Genomic DNA, 24,089 nt, shown 5'->3' on the forward strand with positions numbered 1-24,089 from the left:
TTGTTTTGGATAGGTTTTTAGAATTTTATAAAGGATTCAATTTCTCCTTTGCTTACCGTATTAGGTTCTTTCTTCTTTGTTTTGAAATCAGAATTTTGCAAGTATGAAAGAAGCTATTTTGCACATTTTTTGTCATAAACGTACGTCCTCATAGAAAATTTGCTTGTCACTTGCGGTAAATTTCTATCTTGTACTACGGTTTTAATGTTAGAATTGTTGTTTGATAATTGATAATTGATAAACAACTCTAAATCGAAAGTTTTCAATTGTGATTTTTATTTATAATGTCTCATATATTATCATTGGTTTATGTCTCATGTATGATCATTGATTTAAACTCACTTACGAATATTGTACGGGTTATTTGGATCGTCGCATTCATCACATAAAATTGGTTAAATATTCTAACTCATAACAAGTTAATATTTTATTAATTTAAGATTTTATCACTCTATAGTTGATATATATTTTTAATTAAACGGACAAGTAATTATAATAAATATTAAAAAAGTATTAAATGACAATTCCCTACAGCACGTAGGAATTGTTCAAACCCAACACATAATATGACTATGAATGAAAAAGAATCTTAAAACTGAACTTTGTCGTATTTTATTTTTATATAATTTTGGGTTAGTCAAGCAACAGGGTAATGATTGTTCGTTATGGTCATTTCTTTATTCATGTTAGAACGACTAACATAATATAAATATCAAAAAAAAAAAAATATTAACATGAACATAGTTCTTATAAGAAAATGGTTTATATATAAGGTAAAATTATGATGGACTTTAAAGTCCTACATAGTAGGATTTTCTACATAAATCAAATAAGGAAAGATTTATTAACCATAATTTTAGTTAATTTCAAACTCCTAAATAATTAATGGAATGACTATTTTGTCTAGTGTCAACTCTATTTTAAAAGGGTAAAAAAGGCGAACGACATTTCGCTAAGGGCCTTCGTGCTTTTAATATAGTATAGATTGTTTGGCCTTCTCTATTACTTCCGAAGACATTACCCTCAGTCGCGAAAATGATCTTACGTTGATACCATAACAGAGCATTGACATTGTTCGGCATTTTAAAATAGAGTCATATACATAAGGGTGGCAAGTGGACAGGTCCAGGACCGGGACCGGCACGAGACCACGGACCAAACGGGCTTCTGGGCCTAAACGGGCCTGAACCGGTTAGAACCATGTACGTGAGCTTGGTCCGGGCTTCTGGGCCGGTTCTTCACTTTAGGACCGCTAGACCCGGGACCGGACCAGTCCTTGGCGGGCCCAAACGGTCCCAACGGTCAAAATTCAAAAAAAAAAAAACTTTTCCGTTGGGCTTTGAAAAATCTTGTCGTTGGCCTTAAAAAATATAGTCGTTGGCTATTTACAAAATAGCCATTTAATCCCCCAACTTTGTTTTAACCCCAAACTTTTTATTATTACACATTTTCTATTTTCAACTATAAATACCCCCTCATTCTTTTATTTTTTTCACAAAATCATCAATCTCTCTCTAATTTTATAATTGCTACTATTGCTTACTTTATTACTACGATTTGTGAAAAAAATGTGATGTTGGTGAATTGAAGTCTTCAACGATAATCAATTTTCAACAAGTTGTTCGTCAATTCGGTAAACTCGTTCCAACTCTTAAGTTTTAATATTATAGTTTGTTTGTTTTATTTATTTTCTATTATTGATTAATTAAGATGGCTTCCTTAAAAAAAATTGGTAAAAATAAGGAAAAATCCAAGAGTGGCGAATCTAGTGGTCACTCTGTTCCTCCTCCACTTCCCCCGGCTCCCCGAAACAAACCCCATATCCGTCCTACACATGTTATTCTTGATAGCGATAATAGTTTATTACAATTTACTGAGAGTCAATTTTGCCATAATATTGGAGCTAGTGAAGAATTAAACCATGAATTAATGGATGCTCTTTATTCTAAATCCAACTATTGATGAAAATGATGAGAAGGAAATAGATTTGATGAAACTCAACCGGATGACGATACACCCACTAGTCTTGCTCCTGAAGTTAACCTAACTAGTAATAATCCAAATGATGCCTCGTCGGATACTCCTGTTACTGCCCCTACTTTTTCTAGACAACGTACCAAACGGACGGAAACATATAAAACTTGTGGCAAGGAGTTAGCTTTTAAATATTTTAATGGGATGGGGGTCCTCAATTTTGGTATGAAACTGTTTATAAAGGTTTAGTATTTGAAGATGAGTAGTTGTCTCAACTTTCGGAAGCAATAGCCTCAATCAGAATAAATGTTCAAACTATTTATAATGCTTATCAAGTTGATTAGATCATGCTAGACCAAATGTTCCAACTCCTTCTTTTGATTCTCAATCATCTAAAAGAATTGCGGGAGTAAGAGCACTTAGTGCTTGGGCGGGGTTTAGGGGTTCTCAAGGTTCTAGTAGTAGTGATTTTTCACAACTAAATGAGCTTGAAGTTTATTTGTCATAGAGAATTGAGGAAGTGAATCTCGATGGCTCCTCTAATCTTTTGGAATGGTGGAAGGACAAAGAAAACACTTTTCGGTTCTTTTAAGGATGGCCCAAGACATTTTAACTATTCAAGCTTCAACAGTTACATCGGATAGCACTTTCAGCTAAGTAAGACTTCAACTCGATCCTTGCGCAACTTGCAGAATTATAAAAGATGCATTTCTTTCTGCCCCTCTTGTTCTTATGCTTTCCTGGGGATTTTAGAATGATAAATCTTGCGAAAAAGAAAAATCTTGTAATTTTGTCGATGCTCATTCAATGAGTCATATAGAACATCAAAAGCAATCACCTTTAAACCATTCGAGATCTCCATTAAAAAAAAAATAAACATGTCTGTAAATTACATTCCTACTTTAAATTACATCCTAGATGTACAAATAACACATTTTTAGTGGTTGCATCATGAAAAACTACAGACTTAGAATTTGCGTGAATCAAGAAACTGGAATCAAGTTTTCACTAGTGTTTTCCCCCTCAAAGGTGTTAGTATATAGGATGATTTCTTAAGAGATTACGTGGTTTACATCACTATATAGTATTAAGTTACTGTATCGTAAGCAAAAATTTACTCGCATTCAATGTTTATACCAAATCATATTAATTTCTTACGATTGAATGATATGTTAAGTGAAATATATACTCATTAACTATGATTTAATGATAACAACGTATGCACGGGAAGACACATATATAGTTGCATGTTCCAACAAAGTTCTTAAAAGGGGAAAAAAAAAACAACATGCATGATTTTTTTTATTTATTTATTTTGACCTAGGTATATTATCTTTCTTTTCAAAATCTAATAATTGATTATCTCAACAAAAATAAAATAAAGGTTTTGAATAATCATTTAGGGGTTGGCAAAATATCCGAATTTTTCAAATACCACCAACTTGGAGTTTGAAAATAGATCTTTTTTTCTTCTTCTTCCTCTTCTTAAACTTCAGAGTTCAGATACCACTAATTTATTGATGTATGCAACTGTGCCACGATTTATTTTTAACCAAAAAAAGGAATAATACCAAATAGTAAGGTCCGACCCGTTTTTAAAAAATAAACCATCCTTCTGCCCCGTTAAAATTCAGGGTTTATCACTTAAACCCTAAAGTACACCTGCAATTTCACTACGCTCTCTCTTTCCTCTCTCCAATGGCGGCCTCAGATACAATTGAGAACATGTACGACGTCGCATTGAAGCCTCGTCTACTTAGCTCTCTGCTCAAAGAGTACGTTCCTGACCTGAAACATCAGTTTCGGAATCCTTCAGTTCTCTCATACGTCGTTTCTGCTGTAAAGACTCACCGCTTACTCTCCGAATTGGCCCCACCCGAATCTGATCAAAAGTTGATTGAAAACTGGACATCCACCGTTGATTCCTGGATCAATCGAGTGGTCGCTCTTGCCTCCAGCGACACGGTGAATAATCTTAAAAAACTGTTTTTTTTGGTTAACTATAGGAATTGTCCCTAACTACATACATTTGTTGCTTCTAAGTTTGTATTTATAATTTACGAATTGAATAATGATAAGTACTACCTCTGTCCTAATTTATCTGGCGGCATTTGGCTGAGCATGGAGTCTAAGAAAGCACGAGAATTTAAGAAGGAATGAAAGGATTTTTTTTTTTTTTTGAAATGTCTCAAGCTATAGATATTTATGTGGTTATAAATTATTTCATTTAGGGTAAAATGAGAAGTTTAAAGTTACATTGTTTCTAAATATAGAAAGATGTTATTCTCTCTGGGACTAAAAAGCAAATTGTGCATCCAAGGGTGTCAGCTGAATTTATTGACTAGATAATGAAAACCTTATCCTGGTTTTGACATGGTTCCTATAGACATATTGCAGTTTATGAACTTTGTCATGTTGGATTTTATGTGTGTTGGGAATAAGGATTAAGAGTTGGTCTTTTGCGATTGTTTGTGTTGCAGCCAGATAAATGCTGGGCTGGTATATGTTTGCTCGGGGTGACGTGTCAAGAATGCAGTAGGGAGCGTTTCTTAGCTTCTTATGTTGCATGGTTTAACACACTCTTACTCCACCTTCAGGTACTCAAGCTGATGGTTTATTGATAAGAATTCTTTATGTAATCTTCTTCTGGTTGGTGAGTTATGTAAAATGGAGTCACATTCCTGTTTTAATTAAAGTTCAAACATTTTCCACTCATTATGGTTACCAAATTTTTTCTCATAGTTCATGTTAGATGACAGAGTTTATTAAATAATTGACTGAGAGCGAAAGAGCTATTTTTGGAAAATTAGAGGACCAAAACTGCTCAGGTGTATTGTTCAGTGACCATTTTGAACCTACCCCGAAACATAAGTGACCATTTTTGTCATTTTCTCAAAAGAGTACCTTTAGATGTTATTATATCTGTAAGAAGAAGAACTATGATCTGGAATGCAGGAATGACCTATTTCAAAAAAAAGAAAAAAACTATACCTCAAGATGACTGATCGTGTAGATAAATTGACATCATCGGACTAAAGAGTAGAGGGACTTGGACTTCAAACCACTGAAAGTTCTAATCATTTGTTCTACTCAGCCTGATAAATTGGTGCCTTGGTATTGAGCAGATCAATCCTATATTGTTCTATTCATTAATTAGTGAAGATTAGCAAACAGTAGATTGGCTACAGCTAACCTCTTATAATCTTTGCCAAAGTGTTTCTTTATATCAATGTGAAAAATTAATGGGCATTCTTTTCTTTTTTGTTTTGGTGGGTACTTGGACTAGTCCCCTGCAGATTCCCACTTTGTGAAGGTAGCTTCCTGTGCCTCCCTGTCAGATTTATTCACAAGGTTCGTTTGGTAACTTTTGATGTCAGATTTTTTTTATTTGTACTCATTGAGTCTATGTTTAATAGAGAGGGCTATTGGTTGCTCATAACTTGGAAAAACTGTTTTGATGTACGTTAATGGAATCTTGCGTATGCTTACACCATTGATGCTTTATGAAATCATTGTTTTCTGTTTAACTTAGATTTGCACATTAAATTTCCTTTCTGATCCTAATGGTTTCCGGAAGTAAACTACTCACCGTATTGATTTTCTCCTGTATGATACGGTATTTATTTGGATTTAGTAGCTTGCCCACCTTCCCACTGATATGTCTATGTGGTTTAAACCCTGAAAGTAGCTGCTGCAACGAGTGAAATATTAAGATTTGGTGCATAATGTAATTGCAGGAGCACCAGTAAATTTGCCCCTTTAGGAAAGAAAAATGTCTACTGCAGTGTAATCCTAAACTAATAAAGTTGGAGCTCGTGTAATTTAGTTAAGAATGCGGCAAGACTGAGCAAACTTAGACATTTCTGGTCTTTTAGATGTTCCTATCTAAGGATTAGCTATTTTACTTTGTAAAAGTTCAGGCTGGGAAAAGTGGAAAGTGTTTGCTTCCATTTGTGCACACTAAGGAACATAACTAATACAAACTGGTCAATGTTCTTGCAACTTACTTTGGCAAGCTTTTTAATAATTTTAAATTTGTAGCAAGTTCAACGTTTCTCCCTTGGGACATTTTTACAACTTACTTTGGCAAGATTTTCAATAATTTTAAATTTGTAGCGAGTTCAATGATTCTCCCTTGGAGCATTTTGCCCTTTAATGTAAATTCTGTTGGATAGCTGGCAACATTTATGCAGAGGCCTGTAAGAAGGGTCTAGGCTGGCCTTTTGACTTTTTGATGATTTGTCTGATAAAAAAGAAATGTGCCTTTGCCTTTCTGAATATCAGGTTGAGTGGATTGCCCAATGCAAAGAAAGATGGTATATTACTCGGTACAAAACTTATTCAACCATTATTGAAGCTGCTAAATGAGGATACATTTGATGCTGTATGGGTTAGTAAAACTAGCTGAGCTGTTCGTTATTTGAAATATTCAGTTAATTTTGCGTACTGCGTAGGAAGTGGTTGCTTGCCTTTGTTTTAGAGTTTTGACATCTCTTGCAACCTGTGCAGGAAGAAGCTATTTTTCTGTTGTGCACCATTTTAGATATCTTCCCATCTTCCATTCAACGGCATTACGATGGTGTAAGTTTTTTGTTGATTTCATGATTTTTTTTTTTTTTTTTACTTTGCGTAACATTAAAACTACTCCAAGGCTTGCTCATTAGGATCCAAGTTCATAATGCATCAATGTCTAGTTTGTTCATGAAGAACAAGATAGAAATGGAAGCATGAGCTACACAGTAGGATTAGTTTCTTAAGCACTCTGTTTAGGAAATCATTTGTTAGTTAAATCTGACACAGGAAATTAGGTTAATGCTGATGACAGCATATTGAAGGATTAAAGTAAGGTTATTATGATACAGTTTCCTGTGATATTGACCTTTTTCCCTTATTGATGAAATTGGTTTTTTGGCTTGCTCTCATTTGCCATTATTCTAAGGTTTAGATTGTTGTTTCTCTTTCTAACTTTTGTTCTTTGGAGAGTCCTAATCATGATATCATGTGTATTTCAATATAGATGCATTTGCTGAAGTGGTAATTTTGGCAGGTTGAAAATGCTGTTGTTTTTAGGCTCATGTCAGGCAAGTGCAGTCCTAGTATGTTGAAGGTGAGACAAAAACCATACGGTTTATTTGAATTTTAGCTGGAATGTGATATAACCAAAAGCAGAGGACTCATCTGGTTTTAGTTTTCAGAAGCTTGGTTATTGCTTGGCTTTGCTACCAAAATCAAGGGGGGACGAGGATAGCTGGTTATTGATGATGCAGAAGATCATGCTGTCCATCAATATTCAGCTGAATGATGCCTTCCGGGGTCTAGAGCAAGGTGATTCTCTGATATTGATCGACTATCCTAACTAATCATGGCAGGAGCTCTAACAGAGATTCATCTTTATGGATATATTTGTAGAAACTAGAAGTACTGAGGCCATGAGATTGCTGCTTCCCCCTGGGAAAGACCCACCGCCTCCATTAGGGGGCCAATCTTTGTCTAGTCAAACTTCAGACAAAACAATGAGGCCTGAGCACTTGATAATCTCCAGAATCTCTACCCTGATCTTTTGTTGTTGTAAATTGCTTACTACTTCTTACCCATTTCAGGTCAGAATCCGTGGTCACATACAGCTTCAAATTTAATGAGTTCATGATCAATTTTTTTCCGTACGAGTGGTGCAAGTTATAGAAGTATCTGAGGCATTATCTTAATTCTTTTCTTGCTTAGGTGTCTATGCCTGTACGTTCATTAATAGCTCTTGCTCAAAGAGTGCTGATGGTTGATGGTTCCTCATCACCAAGCATGTCTTACATGACTACAATGAAACAAGAAGTTATTTATTCAGAACTCCCAGTCTTGCATTCTCGCATATTGGATCTTCTTACATCGACTGTTAAGGGACTGGGCAGGTGAGCTTATCAATATTTGTTCTTCTATGGTCTTGTTTCAGTTGGCTAACATTTATTCGTTATACTATCTTTGTCCCAAAGCGTGAGGATTCTCTTGCATAGGATAAAATACCATCTCGGGCATGCACAATCTAACTGGATCATTAGTAACGTGTCTGTTCATGTTTTAGTGACAACTTTTAGTTTTAGTCCTGTTTCTTCAATATTTGGCAAATCTGACTTGTAGAAAGATCAATTTTCCCAGGGTCATTCCAAAGGAAGGGAGTGAATACTAAGTCTGGTCACGTGGGATCAGTTACATTCACCCGTTGGCCATCTTGGAAACGGAAAGGAGAAAAAGTCTTTTTTTTCTTACTCAAAAAGGGTCTTTATTAGTCACTCTTTGTTTTTCTTTAAATATCGCCTTTTCTCTTTTGGGGAAAATTAAGAAAAAGTACAAACTGTCATACTCTGGTTGTTGGCTAAGTATGAGGAGCTATTTTTGTCTTCTTTAGGTTTATGTAGTCGAATGTTGATACAATTGCGATGTTAGAATTCAATGTTGTAGGTGGTTGTTGCATCGTTGCTTCACCTAATTTTGATTATACCTCTGGTTTTGAACGGCAACCTATTCTGTTGCTATTTTCTATTGTTTGATAATTGTAACCTGTTCTATCATTATTTGGCCATTTAAAATTGTCTATGTTTTCCCTTCTGTTTTTTTCTCCGATTTCGGTCAGTAAATGGATTGTCCTGTTAGAATTTAAAAATTATGATAGAGAACTAGTACATACTTGGATAAAATGTTAGTAAACCTTATAGCACATTACACATGTTGGGCATTTACCCCATGCATGGAATTGTAACACCAGCTCAAAAGAAAAGTCTAGCACATGTTTTTTCAAAATTTAATTGATTATTGTATTTTATTATAGTTCCCCTTTCCATATTGGATAATCTATTAGAGGATACTAACGCTAATGTTGGGCCACTTCTATCTCTTTTGCAGCCAGTTGCTCCCTCATGTTGCCTCTATAATACGACTCCTAACCAACTACTTTGAGGCGTCTGCTTTGCCAGAGCTAAGGATAAAGGTGTACACAATTATGAAAGCTCTGCTGATGTCACTGGGGGTTGGTAGGCATTTTAAATTTTCGACAAGTTTGTACCTCTTTCTTTTGGCCTTTGTCTGGGTTGTCCGTGTGCATGTCCCTAAATGCTAATAAGCTTTACATAATTTAGCTGAGACAGTAAATAAATCTTCTCAGAACCATGAGATAATTTTCTTCCCAACACTACATGTAGTCAGTCTTGAAATCGTTATTCCTCATTAGGTAGTGGCTTCTCCCTAATTCAAGGAACCAGTCCATGTTCTGTGCTCTAAATGCAGATTTTCTTTAGTGTTATTGAATACCTCTTGTAGCTATAGTTACTGGATGGTAAATATTCCATATATGTTCTCTATCACACACACACACACACACACACACACACACACACACACACACACACACACATATATATATATATTAAGCCTTATGCTTCCTAGAAGTACCTCCAGTATGGAGTATCCAAATTATAGATATATGTCCTATACCTTTTTGTTTAGAAGAAAAAGTTATCCTTTAATATGAAAAGTTTTAGTCAATCTCAAGCAGGGAAGTACTCATCTTTTGTTAAGTTGAGTGGCAGGTGATCAGTGTTCATATTAGATTCTTATGTTCCATTTCCCTGCATGTATGTCAATTAAATCTAGTGCTCCGAGCTGGCTGTGCATTCAGCGTAGTGGTGATTCTGATAGTGGTTGTGATTTTGATTATAAGTCTGTCACTGACTACAGCAATTTTAATTTGGCAGGGATATCTACACACCTAACCGATGTGATTGTTAACAATGCATTGATGGATTTGGATGAGAGAGACATATCTTCCGTTTCACAACAGAAGTTACATCCAGAGACTATGACAAAGACTTCCCACAAGAAGAGGAAGCATGCAAGTACAAGTAGTTCGCTTGAGGAGCAGCCTGATAGAGATGTTTTTGAAGTGGAAATGTCCCCAAACATGGCTTCATTATCTGTTAAGATAGCTGCACTAGAGGCATTGGAAGCCCTTCTTTCCGTGGTATGCTTAATTTTGCTCACAATGAACTTCTTACAAATTGTGGTTTTAAGAGAAGAGTTGTGATTTAATTATTTAAGTTTTTTTAAAGAGTTGCAAGCTATTTTATAACAGCATGAGTGCTAAAATTAGAAGATAAGGCTGACTTTTTGATGAATTTGAACTTCTAAAGTTATAAAAGCAGGGTCTCAATTTGGTAATATCATATAAGAAAAAAGTATTGGGAAGTGTAAAGAAAAGTTTCATGTTAGAGATTGACACCATTTTTGGACAACTCAAAAAAGAAAGTAGGCCTCGCAAAAAGGGAGTGACTCGACATTTTTAATGCCTGGTAATTAATGACAATTCTTCAACAGTTATTTGAGGGAATACAGGCATACCCTCAACACACACACACACACACACACACAAGAATTTCTAATGCATGCTCCCTTCAGTATACTTGTTATAGCTTGGCTCTCTGTCTGCATTCTTGCCTGGGTGCTTTCGATGTTGAAATTGTAATGTGAATCAGATTTGTAGTTGGAGAAAAAACATTTTCCAGCTATTAGCATGTGAAAGTGCCTCTTCCTTTTTGTCAGGAAAAAATTAACCTAGGGTTGTCTTATTCTTGGGATGACAGTTTTATGTTTATTCTGAATGAGCTAAGTTTTTCCTAGAGTGAGCTGCATCCTGGAAATGTTCATTGGCACATCAGAAAATCGTTTATGCACTCTCTTAAGCATCTGCAAAATAAGGAGATGGTACACGAGAGCTTCAATTCCTTAGTTCTCAGTTGAAAGCATTCATTCCTTTTCACTTTATACCTATACGTAATCCACCTTTTTGTTAAAAATTGTCTTCCTTGATTTTACGACTTCAATAAGGTTTATTTGTTTCTTGATTTTAATGTCTATTGATTAGTTGAAATGTGTGTTTTATTAAAGTGAAAATAATCTTTTTGGTCCAATGTTATTCTTCAATTCCTTTTCTTCTCTTCGTGTTATTCAACGAAATTTGTTTTTCGTTCATTCATATGTGTTATTATGGTTCAATTAAAACTGACTGAACTTCACCTATCGGCAGCTATGATTTCTTATGAAATACAAAATCCTCATCCTCTCCTCTTTCCGCATTATTTAACTTCTGCAGTTTTAAGTAAAATTTTCTGTCCCAATCAGCATTAGTACTGATATAGTGTTTCTTTCGTTGTCTTGAGCCGAGGGTCTTTCAGAAACATCCTCTCTACCCCCTCGGGTAGGGGTAAGGTCTACGTACACACTACCCTCCCCAAACCCCACTTATGGGATTTTACTGGGTGGTTGTTGTTGTTGTTGATATTCATCTGATATCCGCGATAGTAGTCCGCAACTTTCTTTCACCGATATGAGTAGACTGCTTGAGTTTTTGTCATTTTATTTCTCATATGCTCTGATATTGTTTTCATCTTAAATTGGTACTTGTCGCCAACTTGTCAATCCCCTTAATCCATATAATAATTATAATTGCGTTTAACATAAATCATATTCTAGGATAATAGTGAGTACATGAAGATTGCATAAACTGGTTATACATTGATATGGTGCCTAATTTCTGAGTATACACACACATGCACACCCATCTATTCTGTATTATCCACTTTTTCTCCTTTGTATCTATCTCCAGAAGTTGTTCTTGATGGCAAGTATCTTATGTTTGTCATTTTAAGGGTGGTTCTTGGAGACCCGAGAGTTGGCGAGCAAATGTTGATCACCTTCTTTTGGATGTTACCAGAAATGCTTGTAAAGGAGGGTGGGCCAATGATGACAGAGGCGAACTGGTTCCTGGCTCACCGACCACTACCTGGGGAGACTATCAAATTGCAGCTTTACGAGCACTTCTGGCTTCTCTCATCTCTCCTGGCCGCACTCGGCCACAACACCTATCTCAGGGGCTTGCACTTTTCCGCAGAGGTAAGATTGCAATTTTGTTGAGGTAATTGTACATATTTATTTTAGAAACAGCTGAAACCTTCTATGCTGTTCCAGGCATATCTAAAAAACTCCCTTAGACAATACACAATAGCAAGTAAGAACTATTGCGCATGAAATTCTCTATTAATCGAGCTGCTGTGTGCCTGACACATTCCTTGTCAGTCTTCTTCTGTTTCGTATGCTAAATGTACTTAAAACATACTCCGATCAAGTAGAAGTGAGTATTCTTGAGATTGAAAGTTAAACTAGTAGATGTATGGACACGGTAAGAGAGGAAAACAATGTGTTGAAATTTTGATCTGATAATGATTTGTAAGTTGCCTAGCTATGAGGACTGGAATTTTTATCAAAGGTTTGGCAGCAGTTGCTCTCAAAATGATTGAGGTGGTGGCTTGAGCATGGGTGGTGCTTTCTATTTTAAATACCACTTTATTACTAACACATTTGAAGAACATTTACATCTAAGGATGATCTTGCTGTTCTCACCTCGTAGTTCCCTTGTCTAGTTTAGCATCCTTCCAATTTTTTGCAAGCTGCTTTAATGGATTACCTGTCGTTAATTTGTTGTTAGCAGGGACTCAACAAATAGGAACTAAAGTTTCTGAATGTTGTGTACACGCTCTTTTGGCGTTGGAAGTGCTTATACATCCCCGGGCGCTTCCTTTGTTAGATCCCCAGTCCACTGACAATAATTATGAGGTCAGAAATAAGTGGTTTTCGGGAAATTTACACATCAGGGGCCGTGCAGCAAATAACACATTCCACAATGGGATGTTCAGCAAGGCCCCTGATGAGCCAGACTCATATAATGATGACCTTTATGAAAATTGGCTGCGAAATGGTGAAGATTCGGATACCGTGGCAGCTGATCCTGGAAAAGATACGGATAAAAGTAATCACCCCCCAGAAACATTGAGAGATACTTTATCAGAAAAGGTTCCATCTTTTGATACCACTGCCATAAAAGTTTCTGAAAGTAGTAAATTGGGGGAAGTAGCGCCTGTTACTGTTGCGAAGAAAGGCCCCATGGATAGGGACGAGGTTATGGTTGAATCACAACTATCTGAAACTATTGCTTCAATTGGTGGTGGGAAAAACAGCTTTCAATCCAGTGCCCTTGTTTCTGGTGGCAACGTTTTAAATCCCATGGGTAGTGAAGTTCAAGCAGAGAAACTAGGATCGGAAAAGTTCACAGACAATGCATCAAGAAAGGAAGTGACGGAAGCTAGCGTTGATGGATTTGCTTCGATGCTGAATTTAGACAGAGGTAAAGGGTTAATGCACGAGTCAGATAACGAGTCCATGGAGTCAATTCCTGATATTGTTGATGTTGAGCCTGATTCTGATTAAATAGAGAACGGCCTACAAAATGGTATATGTTTACTGATTATATCTCGTATTGGGTGGAAAGATGTATATGCATTCGAAAATCATCAGTCCCTTGGCCTCTTCTCTAAGAGGGAGATTAGGGACGAGTTGATGGCTTCTTCTCTAAGAGGGAGATTACGGATGAGTTGATATGTATCTAGAGGTTACCACCCTCTCATGGTTGCAGTTTGGAGTTGGTTTGGGGTTGGGATGGATTATTTTTTCAATTTATTTATGTTATCCTTGCGTAGAGGTTGTGCTAATCTTCTTTGTATCATTTTAATTTATATAGGAGTGAGTTAGCTCACTTGTGGTCCTTAAAATTGTAACAAGAACACAAGGTTTTAGAATTAGGTGAAGCACATTGGGTTGCTAGGTGCACAAGAGTTACTCATTTAAACTGTGTTTCAAAGGTCTTGTGAGTCTGTAAGTTGTACCATCCTATTATTGAGAATCAAGAGAATCCCAATACAATCCTTGACAAGGATGCAATTTTGAAAGAGAAGATAGCGTTTTAATGGGTTTTCTTCTGTGTGCAGTCTAGCTTTATTACTTTACTATTATATGCCTAGCTCTTGTTCAATTTATCATGCATGTGTGGTATTATGGTTGGTAGCAATATGATCTACATTCACAAGCTTAATCACCCTATAAATTATTCTTTCCTCAATTTTACTAGGTTAAAATAACCAAAATTTCTTTGTTTATTATTTTCTTCGTCCTAACCTATATGATATTCATAGCATTTAGGGCTGTTTCAAAATATTTAATACGTTTTTACAAAAAAAAAAAAACGTTTTATACAACTTTTAAAATAAAATTGTTTAACTGCACAAACTTTACGGTGATGTCAAGTTTTTATTATACTAACTTTTTGACCAAATGCTTTAATATTTTCTTACATTGCAACTAGAACAATACCGTAAGCCACGATTTTTTTTTTCTCTGAACGCAGTCCTTCCTCTGTAATTTTAAAATGGAATTTTTACATTCCTGTGCCATATAGGAAATATATTACCCTAAATGTTTAAGGTTTGATTTAATTACATTTAGTATACCTAATTACCAATTGTATACCATAAGGTGTTTTAACTGTACATTAATTGTACTTTATATCACTCCTAAATGAAAGGTACCGTATATTCCTCCATATCCCTACCCCACACGTTTCTCTCTCCTAAACCCACGACCCCAACCACGTATCACGACACACACGATTCTAGCCATTTTTACCTCTGCAAAAACCAGAAAAACAAAGCTTCAAATCCACTGCTGAAGCTTCTTATACAAACCCAGTCAAAATTGAAGTTAAATCTTCAATTTCGTTCATACACACATTTACCTTGAGCTTCAAAATTTCTCAATGAAGAAGAACAAAGCTTCAAAACACAGCCCTAAAAAAGATGTAGAATCTGATGTACCTTCTTTCGATTTGGGTGTATTATCACCACATTCACCCCCAAAACAAGGGAAATCTGCACATGCAATTGTAGATATGAAGCATAGTGTTTCTCCTCGTCAAATCAGGGCTGAAGCTAAGACTAAACAAAAACATGATTTCGATGTTGGAGAATCTTCGAGGCCAATCAAACAAGCGGATAGGAAACGAAAAGGGATAGTTATAGATGATGATTTTATAGAAGATGTGCCTATCAGTAAACCTGAAAAGAAAGCTCAGGTGGCTCCTAGTTCAAAAACTCCCAAAAAGAAGAAAATCCAAAAAAAGCCCCTGGTGTTAAAACTCCTCAAGATGTTCGAAAACACTCACTGGTGAAGGTAAGAATTTTTTAATTTCTTCACTACTTATTTCGCCTGTTTTAGTTGGTAAAAATCTACAACTCTATGGTTTTTTTGATTTGTAGATTTTTGTAGAATATATAAATTGCATATGTATCTATGTTTTTAAGCACTGAAATAATGTGAGATTATTTGTCTTAATTTTGTAGTTTAATTGTAGATTTGTTGATCTATTTTAACATTGTTGTTATATTGTATAATTTTGAAGTTATTTTGTAGAAACATACAAATGTATCAGTGCTTTTTAGTTACTGTATTAATGTTAAATTACATTTGTTGAATTTTGCAGAATGGATATTTTTTTGCATCCCATAATGTTGATTATGGGGTGCTTAGATTCCAGACATTATGTGACCCTAGCATTCCTAGCCAAATTATAGCGCTTTTGTCTCCAAATGGTTTGAAGCTGTTCAAGAAGACATGTTTTGGTTATTTACTGTCATTTCCCAATTTATGCATGCAAAATCAAGCTATTCATCTTCTTATGAAGTATGAATTGAAATCATCTGATGCTTCCTATTTTTCAGCTGAGTTAAAAGGTGAGAGGTTAAATTTTGTATTGAGAGAGTTTGCAGCTGAGTTAAAAGGTGACAGACTTTGGTTACACTCCTAGTTATGTCAGTAAGTTAATGAGTAGCTACTTTCCAAACAAAGTAAAAGTGGAGAAGACATACCTAAAACAGATAGTAACAACCAAAAGCTGGGTCAATGATGAGGATGCAATTAAGTTATGTATTCTATATCTCATAGAATACTTCATTTGTCCTTCAGAGAGAGAGACCATATTGGGTTGGTAGATCATTTTAGGTTTTATTTGGTTGAATCCGGTCAGTATGAGTCATTTCCATGGGGTGTTCAGTCTTACAGACACCTGATTGGATCTGTTAGGCACATGCTAAATCCTTTCGTTCATTCTTATCTCATTCGAGGATTCCCACTAGCCATGCAAGTATGGTTGTATGAGTGTTACTCATCCGTCAACATTGATATAGCTACAAAGATTTCTAATTCAATCCCTCGCATACTAAATTGGTCAGCTCCTAAAGGTCAGATTTGGTTAGCTGCAATTGAAGACAAAATGATCAAGCCTGAATGGATGAAGGTAAATGGTCTTTATTCATTATAATACAATATATCTACAAAATATCTACATTTTGTATACATATTCTGCCTCAAACAAGCTAATTTTTTTTTTTATCATTCAGTTCACCAACATAAATGAATCACCTGAAGACTTTCAGTGATGTCTTTGCCTGATAAAGTTGAGTACACAATTGAAGAGGTGGAACATGTTTCTGAGAATCCAAAAGTTGATGCCCCTCCATTGGAACCCAAAGAATCAATTGGAAAAGAGGAAAAAGAGTCTATTCTTCGTAAAATAAAAAAGTTAAAAAGAGGTGTTGAGATGGTAACATGTAGTCCTAATAAAGCATTCTGATTTTTATATAATAGTGTATCTGTATTTTAATACATATTTATAAAGGTAACTATGTATTTTTTAATTATGCAGGTCGATGAAAAGCTTGAAAAACTTAGGGAAGATGTATTTGAAGAACTAGATAGCCTTCGAGACCTAATAAAGGAATCAATCAAGACTGTTTTGCAGGTGATAAACAATCCAAATGATCAAGTTGATGCAAAGGTAACATTTGAATCTTAATCATATTAATAAATAGTTACTATTTATGTCACCTCTAAAATATATATCCTAACTAATATAAAACTTACAGTTTGCTGGGAGTTCAACCAAAAATACTGACCAACCAAAAGACAAGAACAATCAGCAATTTCAGTTTAATAGTGGTGAAACAGTGCAGGTCAGCCCCAATAAAATAGGTATCTACAATATATCTTCAATATATCTACAATTACATACACAACATGTACAAAATAACTACAAAATATCTGCAACATGACTACAATTTGTCTACATTATATATACACAATATACACAATTAATTCCAGCTTATTTACACAGCAATACTGATTTATGTACATATTATGATACACCTTCATATCTTCATAAATTGTCAAGCCAATACTATCCAGTATTATTTAATATTTTTAATGAAAAAAAAACAAAACATGTTGAATGTGCGCATGGTGAAGAAAATCATCCAGCACGTGTTGATTTATATACACATTTTGAAGGAGCTGTTGATGAAGAGAATGCAGGTTTGAAATTGTTTTCAGAGATATTTTCTTTTTGTTTCAATATGTTTACCATTCTATTAAGTTATATATACATGGTGTTTCAGAGAGGGAAGATCTGCATGCACAATCTCCAATTCACGGAGTAACAGTAGCAGCTCAAATAGAACAACAGTACACAGAAGATGACAATGTAGGTGAAGAGGCACAGTTTGTGAATGTAGGTGATTCAGAAGAATCCGGAGGTGAGAAGAAGGAGGTTACGCTTGATGATTTTGAGCTGCCTGATAACTTCTCCCAGTTGGTTAAGTTCGGCTAGCCTATACAAGATGAAACAACACCCGTGCATCAAGGTAGAACAAGGCAGCCGGAAAAGTATGCCCGATCACCATTTCTCCCTTTATACTCTTCTGGTGGCAGTACCTCGGTTGGACCTCTAATATTCCACCTCAAGCACCCGTTTACTAGTGTTATTGGTCAAAATCTAGACCCTAAGTTGTTGGATCAATTCCATAAGTGGTTATACAACGGTACCGACACACGTTTAAAGAGGTTAGGTTGCACAATTTGACACTTATATTCCTATATTCATCTTTTACACATCCACTTCATTAAACAATTTAATTTAAATTTCTATTGGTTTATATTAGAGGAAGGCTCCGTATTCTATCAAGGACAACCAAATTAAGCCATGGTTGGATCTTGAAGTTGAAAAGGTTGACAAGAAGGAGTGGTTCTTTTCCCTTGCACACCCAGGACAAGTCATTAACGACTCAGTAATATTCAATGTATTTAATTTGTTGTTTTTTTGTAGATAAATTGTAGATACTTTGTATTTTCTGAATGAATAGATTCTTTGTATTTTGATTGTAGATGTATTATATCTAGTTTGTAGTTTTGTGTAGATTTTTTGAGATAACATGTAGTATAAATGCAATCTGTTTTTGTTGCAATACATTAATGTTATAATGTATTACTTGAGAAAAAGAGGCAAGTATGGCCTCCCCAACAACACCAGATTTACTACAACAGATTGTGTTTTCAAGACTAGGATTGATCAGATTTATGAAAAGTTCAAAATTCTCCTCAAGAAAAGAAGTTTTCTGTAGTCAAACCCCAGGATGTTGTAGCAGAATATATATTGGGGTATAGACTACTTGTAAATGTTGCATGGATGAAGTTGATTATGTCATCATGCCCGTCAACATTGTAGAAAAATTCCACTGGGTGTTGGTTGTTTTTGACATTGCAGAAAGGTGTCTTTATGCGTATGATTCCATGGTCTCTTCACACAATCACCCTATTGTTGAATCTTGTGTCGACAAGTTTTCTATTATTATCCCTTTGTATTTTTCATGCACCGGGTTTTATGGGAAGCGGAAAGACATCAACTTCAAGAATACAAAAGCATACATTGAGAAAGATGTTACCGACCCTCTTAACATTCAGATAGTTGGAGAGATACCACAACAAAAAGAAGGATCACTGTAACGAAAATCTTCTTTCTTTCTATACATTTAACCATTTTTTTCCTGATGGTTTGGTAAATATTGATATTTTGTTATCTTTTTGCAGCGATTGTGGTGTATTTGTTGCTGCCTTTGCAGAGTATGTTAGTATTGGAGAATTATCAATTCCCCCAGAAGACCTTTCTGATATTGACCAACACCGTAGACACTATGGAGCGCTACTTTGGGACTATGCTAGAAAGAAGCAGGAACTTGGGGCAATTAGTGATAGTAAGGTGACAAGCAAATTGGCGAGGAAAGGTGCACCAGCTTTGAATGAGAAAACACGAGTCCAGAGGAAGAAGAAGTAGTTGTAATCTTTTGATTGGAACATGTAGTACAATTGTGTAGTTGATGCTAGTTTATAAGAAAGATGGTAGACAATTTTTTGAACATTTTAGTATGTTTTAATTGTAGCAGACTTGTGTATAATTATAGTAGCCTTTGTTTTTTTTCCTTATCCAGTATTATAGTTCAAATGGAAACATTTTGTTGGGTTTATATTCACTTGTTGAATCTTTACAATACTTGATATTCATTATTTTTAGCATTTAAATCCTTTCCAACTGAAATTTTATAGTTATTCTGATCTATATTATTTCCACCATAAAGCTTCTTTCTACCAGAATTTTAATCTATATATTATGTCAGCTACAAATATTTGTAGTTTTTTTGTAGTTGTATTTGTAGATATTTTGTAGATTATTATAACAATGTGTTTTGTTTCTTTTATATTTATTTTGTTAAATGTAAACAATACTTCATCTACAATATGGTTTGATTTTTAACTACTTTCCTACAGATTTATAATGTATATACTCTGTAATTCCCGATAATATATTTTTTTTAGTAGTTTTATTGTAGATAAACTGCAAAAATACATTAGCAACTATGTAAAGGATTCCATATATAGTAAAAGAGTTATAGATTATATATAGAAAACATTCATAAACAAATCAATATATGAAAGTATTATCTCATTATAGAAACATCCTAACTAACTACATTATGATCTTTAAAAAAATCAACGATTATACATCAACATCTGTTATCTAGAACTAACCAACAAATTTTCATCAAATATTCTGTTAACTACATAGAATTTTATTTTATTTTGGGTACATTCTTGCAAGATCTTTTGTTATGCCCTTCTCCTTCGCAGTTGCCGCATGGAACCTTGTACTTCTTTGAATTTATTTCATCATATGATTTGTATCTTTCTTTTTGAGGTCTTCCTGGCTACCTTTTCCCTCCTTTAGGTGGATTTACTACTTCTTCAGTTATATGTTGTGGCACATTCCATTTACTTTCATCAGACATCGGATTTACTGGTATTTCATACGTACGCAAGAGGTTCGCCCTTGTGTAATAAGGAGAACAATATTCTTCAAAGGACTCATCCCTTTGTCTTAAAGCAGCCAAAGCATGTGGACAAGGTAGTTCATCAAGCTGGAATTGTCCACAACTACATTTCTTGTTTTCAAGACAAACAATATAGCGCCTCACACCATCTATTACTGTATGGATGTAGTCTGCTGAAGCTCTCACCTACGAGTACATTACAAACAAAAAACAATTCATATATGGTTAAGATCAAAATATCTACAAAAAAAACTACATTGAGCAGTTTATGAATTTGATTCAATAAATAATCAAATCTTACTCTAAGCTTGTGCGATAATGTTCTGTTGTCATCCAACTCTTTGTTGAATTTGTATCCAAGATATGTAAATGTACCCTTTACTTTCAATAATTTTTCTTTCGTCCAACGTTCAAGAAGGGTCCTCATATACTCTAATAGTTCTACTATCGGCAGTTCTCTTGTATATTTTGTTACAACATTCAACGACTCTGCAATATTTGATGTCATAGTCCAAGTTTTGTTCACCATTGCATGTACTCGAGACCATTTATGATATCCAATATCGTATAAGTATGCTTTAACACGGGGGTCAATCTCCTCAATCTTTGACATCCTTTCATTAAATTCATCAAGTGTGTATGACCGCGCCGTGGCAAAGTATAATTCACTTAGCTTAAGATGTCCCTTCTTGAACTTTGCCCGTATATTTGTCCAAATATGCTACATACATGAATAATGTGGCATGCCGGGATAAACAATAGATGTTGCCTTCAAGATACTCTTATTCCGATCCGAAACAACACACATGTTTGCTCTTTCACCATACGCGAGCTTGAATTGCTCTGAATCAACAACAACATATGCCAATGGTAATATGGTACCTACATTATGTGGCAATAAGCAATTAATTGGCTGCAGTAAAAATGCAGAAGAAGACATATATATACAAACTATAATTATTCTGTAATATATCTACAATATATCTACAATTAATCTGCAAGTACTAAAAAAACATACAAGCTACAATATTTCTACTAATAAAACTTCAGTACCTGCCGCATCCATTGTATTGGTTGTTAGCATTATTACCCTATACGCTGACTTTAAAAAGGTCCCATCAACTACTACAACTGGCCTACAATAATTCCAACCACTGATTGACGTACAAATCACAACAAATACATACAAGAAGCAGTCATCGTCTGTCTTCTTCAATTTAACTACAGACCCCGGATAAGTCTTCTCTAGAATATACAAATAACTAGGCAATTTGCTGTAGGAGTCAGCATAATAACCTCTCAAAAACTGTAAAGCCTTTTCCTTTGCTCTCCAGGCTTGCATGTAGGTTAGATTCACGCCGTGTTCAGACAACATGTCAAATTGAATGTCTTTTGGGGTGTAAATTGTCTTAGGATCAGAATATTTTGGAATAACCATGCTACCAACTACCATGGCAGTAGGTTTGCGTTGTATGAATGTATTGTCCATTAAAGAGCATGTGTGTTGTTTGTCGAAATTTCTGACCTTGAACATTGCAAAATCATTTATGCTAGTTGCCTTTAAGTGTCATGTACAGTTTTCACCAACACATATTAGCCAGTAGCTATAAAATAAATAGATTTTATACAATGGGTTAAAATTTAGATTAAAAAAAACTTGTTTTAGCTTAAACAATCACATTATATAATAATAAATACAATATAACTACAATTTAACTACAATTCTGCTAAACATTATCATAAGGAAAACTGAAGAAGTAAAAAATTACAAATAAACTACAAAATTAAAAAAAAATATTTGACTATTCATATGTTCATACCTTCTAGAACTAGATCTTTTAACCCTGAATTGGAACTTGTGCATGACAGAATAGTGCTTCATTGCAGTTGCAATTGTTTCCTTGTCTTGGTATACTTGTCCTACTTCAATAGAACTTGGTGTACTATTTGTTATTATTATACTTTCATATTCCTATATAACGGGAGATGTTGGCATATCAAGTAACTTTAGGATTCCAGATGAACCTGCATAAAAATAAATATAAATATTGTTATCACCAGTTTGTATAAAATTTGTAGAAAGGTTGAAATTCAGTATTTCATAGAGTATTAATTTTTCAATTTATTTGTAGTTTTAATGTAGAATAAATGTAGAAATTTCGTAGATATTACAGATATCCATACTGATATATATATATGTAGTTTATTTGTAGATACAATGTAGATAAATTGTAGTTCATTTCCAGTTTACCAAAATTTCATAGAAAAAATAACATCGCACACCTGCAGCTGTATTCTCATTGGTGATACTCAATTTCATATTAAAATCGCGAACAGTTATACATAGCGGATATGATCCTAAGTTTTTGTTTTCCTCTTTCGTCTCCATGTATACACGAACACCCATATTGTTCCTAATTTCCATTGGAGGACAATGCTCGTTCATAATGTATTTGATTTCTATAATTTTTTCGGATGTATCAATCATTAATTGCTGTGCTATTATAGAAATCGATAGACTATAAGTCGCATCGTCATCGACTACAATGCCATCGACCTCGAATTCTCTAAGTCTCCCATAGCTATCCCAATTCCCCTTCGATTGTAGCATAATTGGTATTTTCGCCATAATTGCTTTTGTTGCAGAAGAATTATAGAAGATTTTGTCGATTTTTATTTGTGAAATTAGAGAAAATATTGAAACAGAGTTTAGCGCAAAAAACAGAGTACTGGAAGTTTGTAACGAAGTAGACGATAGTGATTACTGCGCGTGATTTGCGTTGGAAGATCTGGAAAATATTTAATTCCCCTTTTTTAGCTCACCTAAATAAGGAAACCTATAGCTATAATGATTCCTTATTTAATGCATTGTATATATTATGTAGAAATACTATTAGAATGAAGGGTAATATGCAAACTATGAACATATTTGGTAATATAGTTTCCTATATGGTATAGGAACAAAAATTTCCCTTTTAAAATTATTATCTTAAGCTTCGTGGCTATTCACTATTGTCATTTAAAGTAGAATAGAGGGAGTAGTATTTATTTGTATATCACATTATTATTATAAAGTTTAGGGAGCAACTACGTCAAGAAGTAAACTTCAAAACAATTGCCGAACCTTTAAAGCACCACTAAAGGTTATGGTAGGATGCAGGGGCGGTTCAAGTATGTATGTGGTCAAAGTTTAATGTGAAACCTAATTTAAAAAAAAATATAATAAATATTTTTATTTGAAGTCTACTCTGCTAGTTTTTTTAGATGCAAAATTTATTAATAATTTTTGTATAATCGATATCTTTTAATAATTCCTTTCAATTGATAATATAGCCAACCCATTTAATATTTCTTGAGACATTGTTGATCTCAGGTAAGATTTTTTAATTTTAGTTTTAAAAAACTTCCTTCCGCTAAGACAACTGTTATAGAAACCATTAACATTATTCTATAAGCAATATAAGCATTTGAAAAAAGAATAAGTCTTTTTATCTGATTGGATATATAGATTAGAGCAGTATCTTTGACTTTTATTATTTCCTTTGATATTTTTAATTTAGAAAATAAGTATAAACAATTATGTTTTAAGGAACTTTCAAGATTAAGGCAATGTTTTTTTTAAATTCTCGTCATCTAATGATCTCAAGTTTTAACCACTAAATAGGAATCCAACAATATTTTTATATATTTCAAATCATCCAAATCTAATTGAAGTGAAAAAATGACTTTTTTTTTTAGAATACGAGCATTTTATTCATAGACTAAAGTAGCGTAACACTATTACAAGTAGTGTTGCCACTTTTACAAATGCCCTGGATGGCATCAACATTCCGTAGTTCAGCAAGACTTTTACAAACATTAAACAACATATGGCGTACTACAACAATGCGCTCTTTTTGTCCTCCAGCATCCTCGACTCGACAAAAGGTTGTGGAATATTGTAATACAAAAGTTTATTTATGGTAGACTGTCTTG

General features: G+C 34.4%; 2 protein-coding genes and 1 non-coding gene across 4 annotated transcripts; 1 reads left to right on the plus strand and 2 right to left on the minus strand.

Moving 5' to 3' along the window:
* Positions 1 to 3,562: 3,562 nt before the first annotated feature.
* On the plus strand, positions 3,563 to 13,822 carry LOC104241775 (uncharacterized). 2 transcript variants are annotated; one of them, XM_009796723.2, is made up of 13 exons: positions 3,563 to 3,939; positions 4,455 to 4,571; positions 5,261 to 5,325; positions 6,259 to 6,358; positions 6,484 to 6,555; positions 7,022 to 7,081; positions 7,170 to 7,299; positions 7,384 to 7,574; positions 7,696 to 7,877; positions 8,866 to 8,993; positions 9,714 to 9,979; positions 11,664 to 11,907; positions 12,503 to 13,822. In XM_009796723.2, the coding sequence occupies exons 1-13, from the start codon at positions 3,673 to 3,675 to the stop codon at positions 13,276 to 13,278; spliced, it is 2,598 nt and encodes an 865-aa protein (XP_009795025.1). In that variant the 5' UTR covers positions 3,563 to 3,672; the 3' UTR covers positions 13,279 to 13,822. The 2 variants fall into 2 exon arrangements, with proteins under 2 accessions (XP_009795025.1, XP_009795018.1); XM_009796716.2 differs by having other exon boundaries at positions 3,565 to 3,939; positions 6,259 to 6,364.
* On the minus strand, positions 13,503 to 13,604 carry LOC138869928 (U6 spliceosomal RNA). The gene has a single exon (XR_011400163.1). It is a non-coding gene; the product is annotated as a U6 spliceosomal RNA (small nuclear RNA).
* Positions 13,823 to 19,991: 6,169 nt separating the features above from the next.
* Positions 19,992 to 21,567, minus strand: LOC104241790 (uncharacterized). The gene is made up of 4 exons (XM_070147193.1): positions 21,168 to 21,567; positions 20,917 to 20,996; positions 20,416 to 20,835; positions 19,992 to 20,300 (listed from the first exon to the last, which is right to left on the minus strand). The coding sequence occupies exons 1-4, from the start codon at positions 21,565 to 21,567 to the stop codon at positions 19,992 to 19,994; spliced, it is 1,209 nt and encodes a 402-aa protein (XP_070003294.1).
* Between the last annotated feature and the right edge of the window lie 2,522 nt (positions 21,568 to 24,089).

The sequence above is a fragment of the Nicotiana sylvestris genome, chromosome 5 (assembly GCF_000393655.2).
Source record: "Nicotiana sylvestris chromosome 5, ASM39365v2, whole genome shotgun sequence".
Lineage (NCBI taxonomy): Eukaryota > Viridiplantae > Streptophyta > Magnoliopsida > Solanales > Solanaceae > Nicotiana > Nicotiana sylvestris.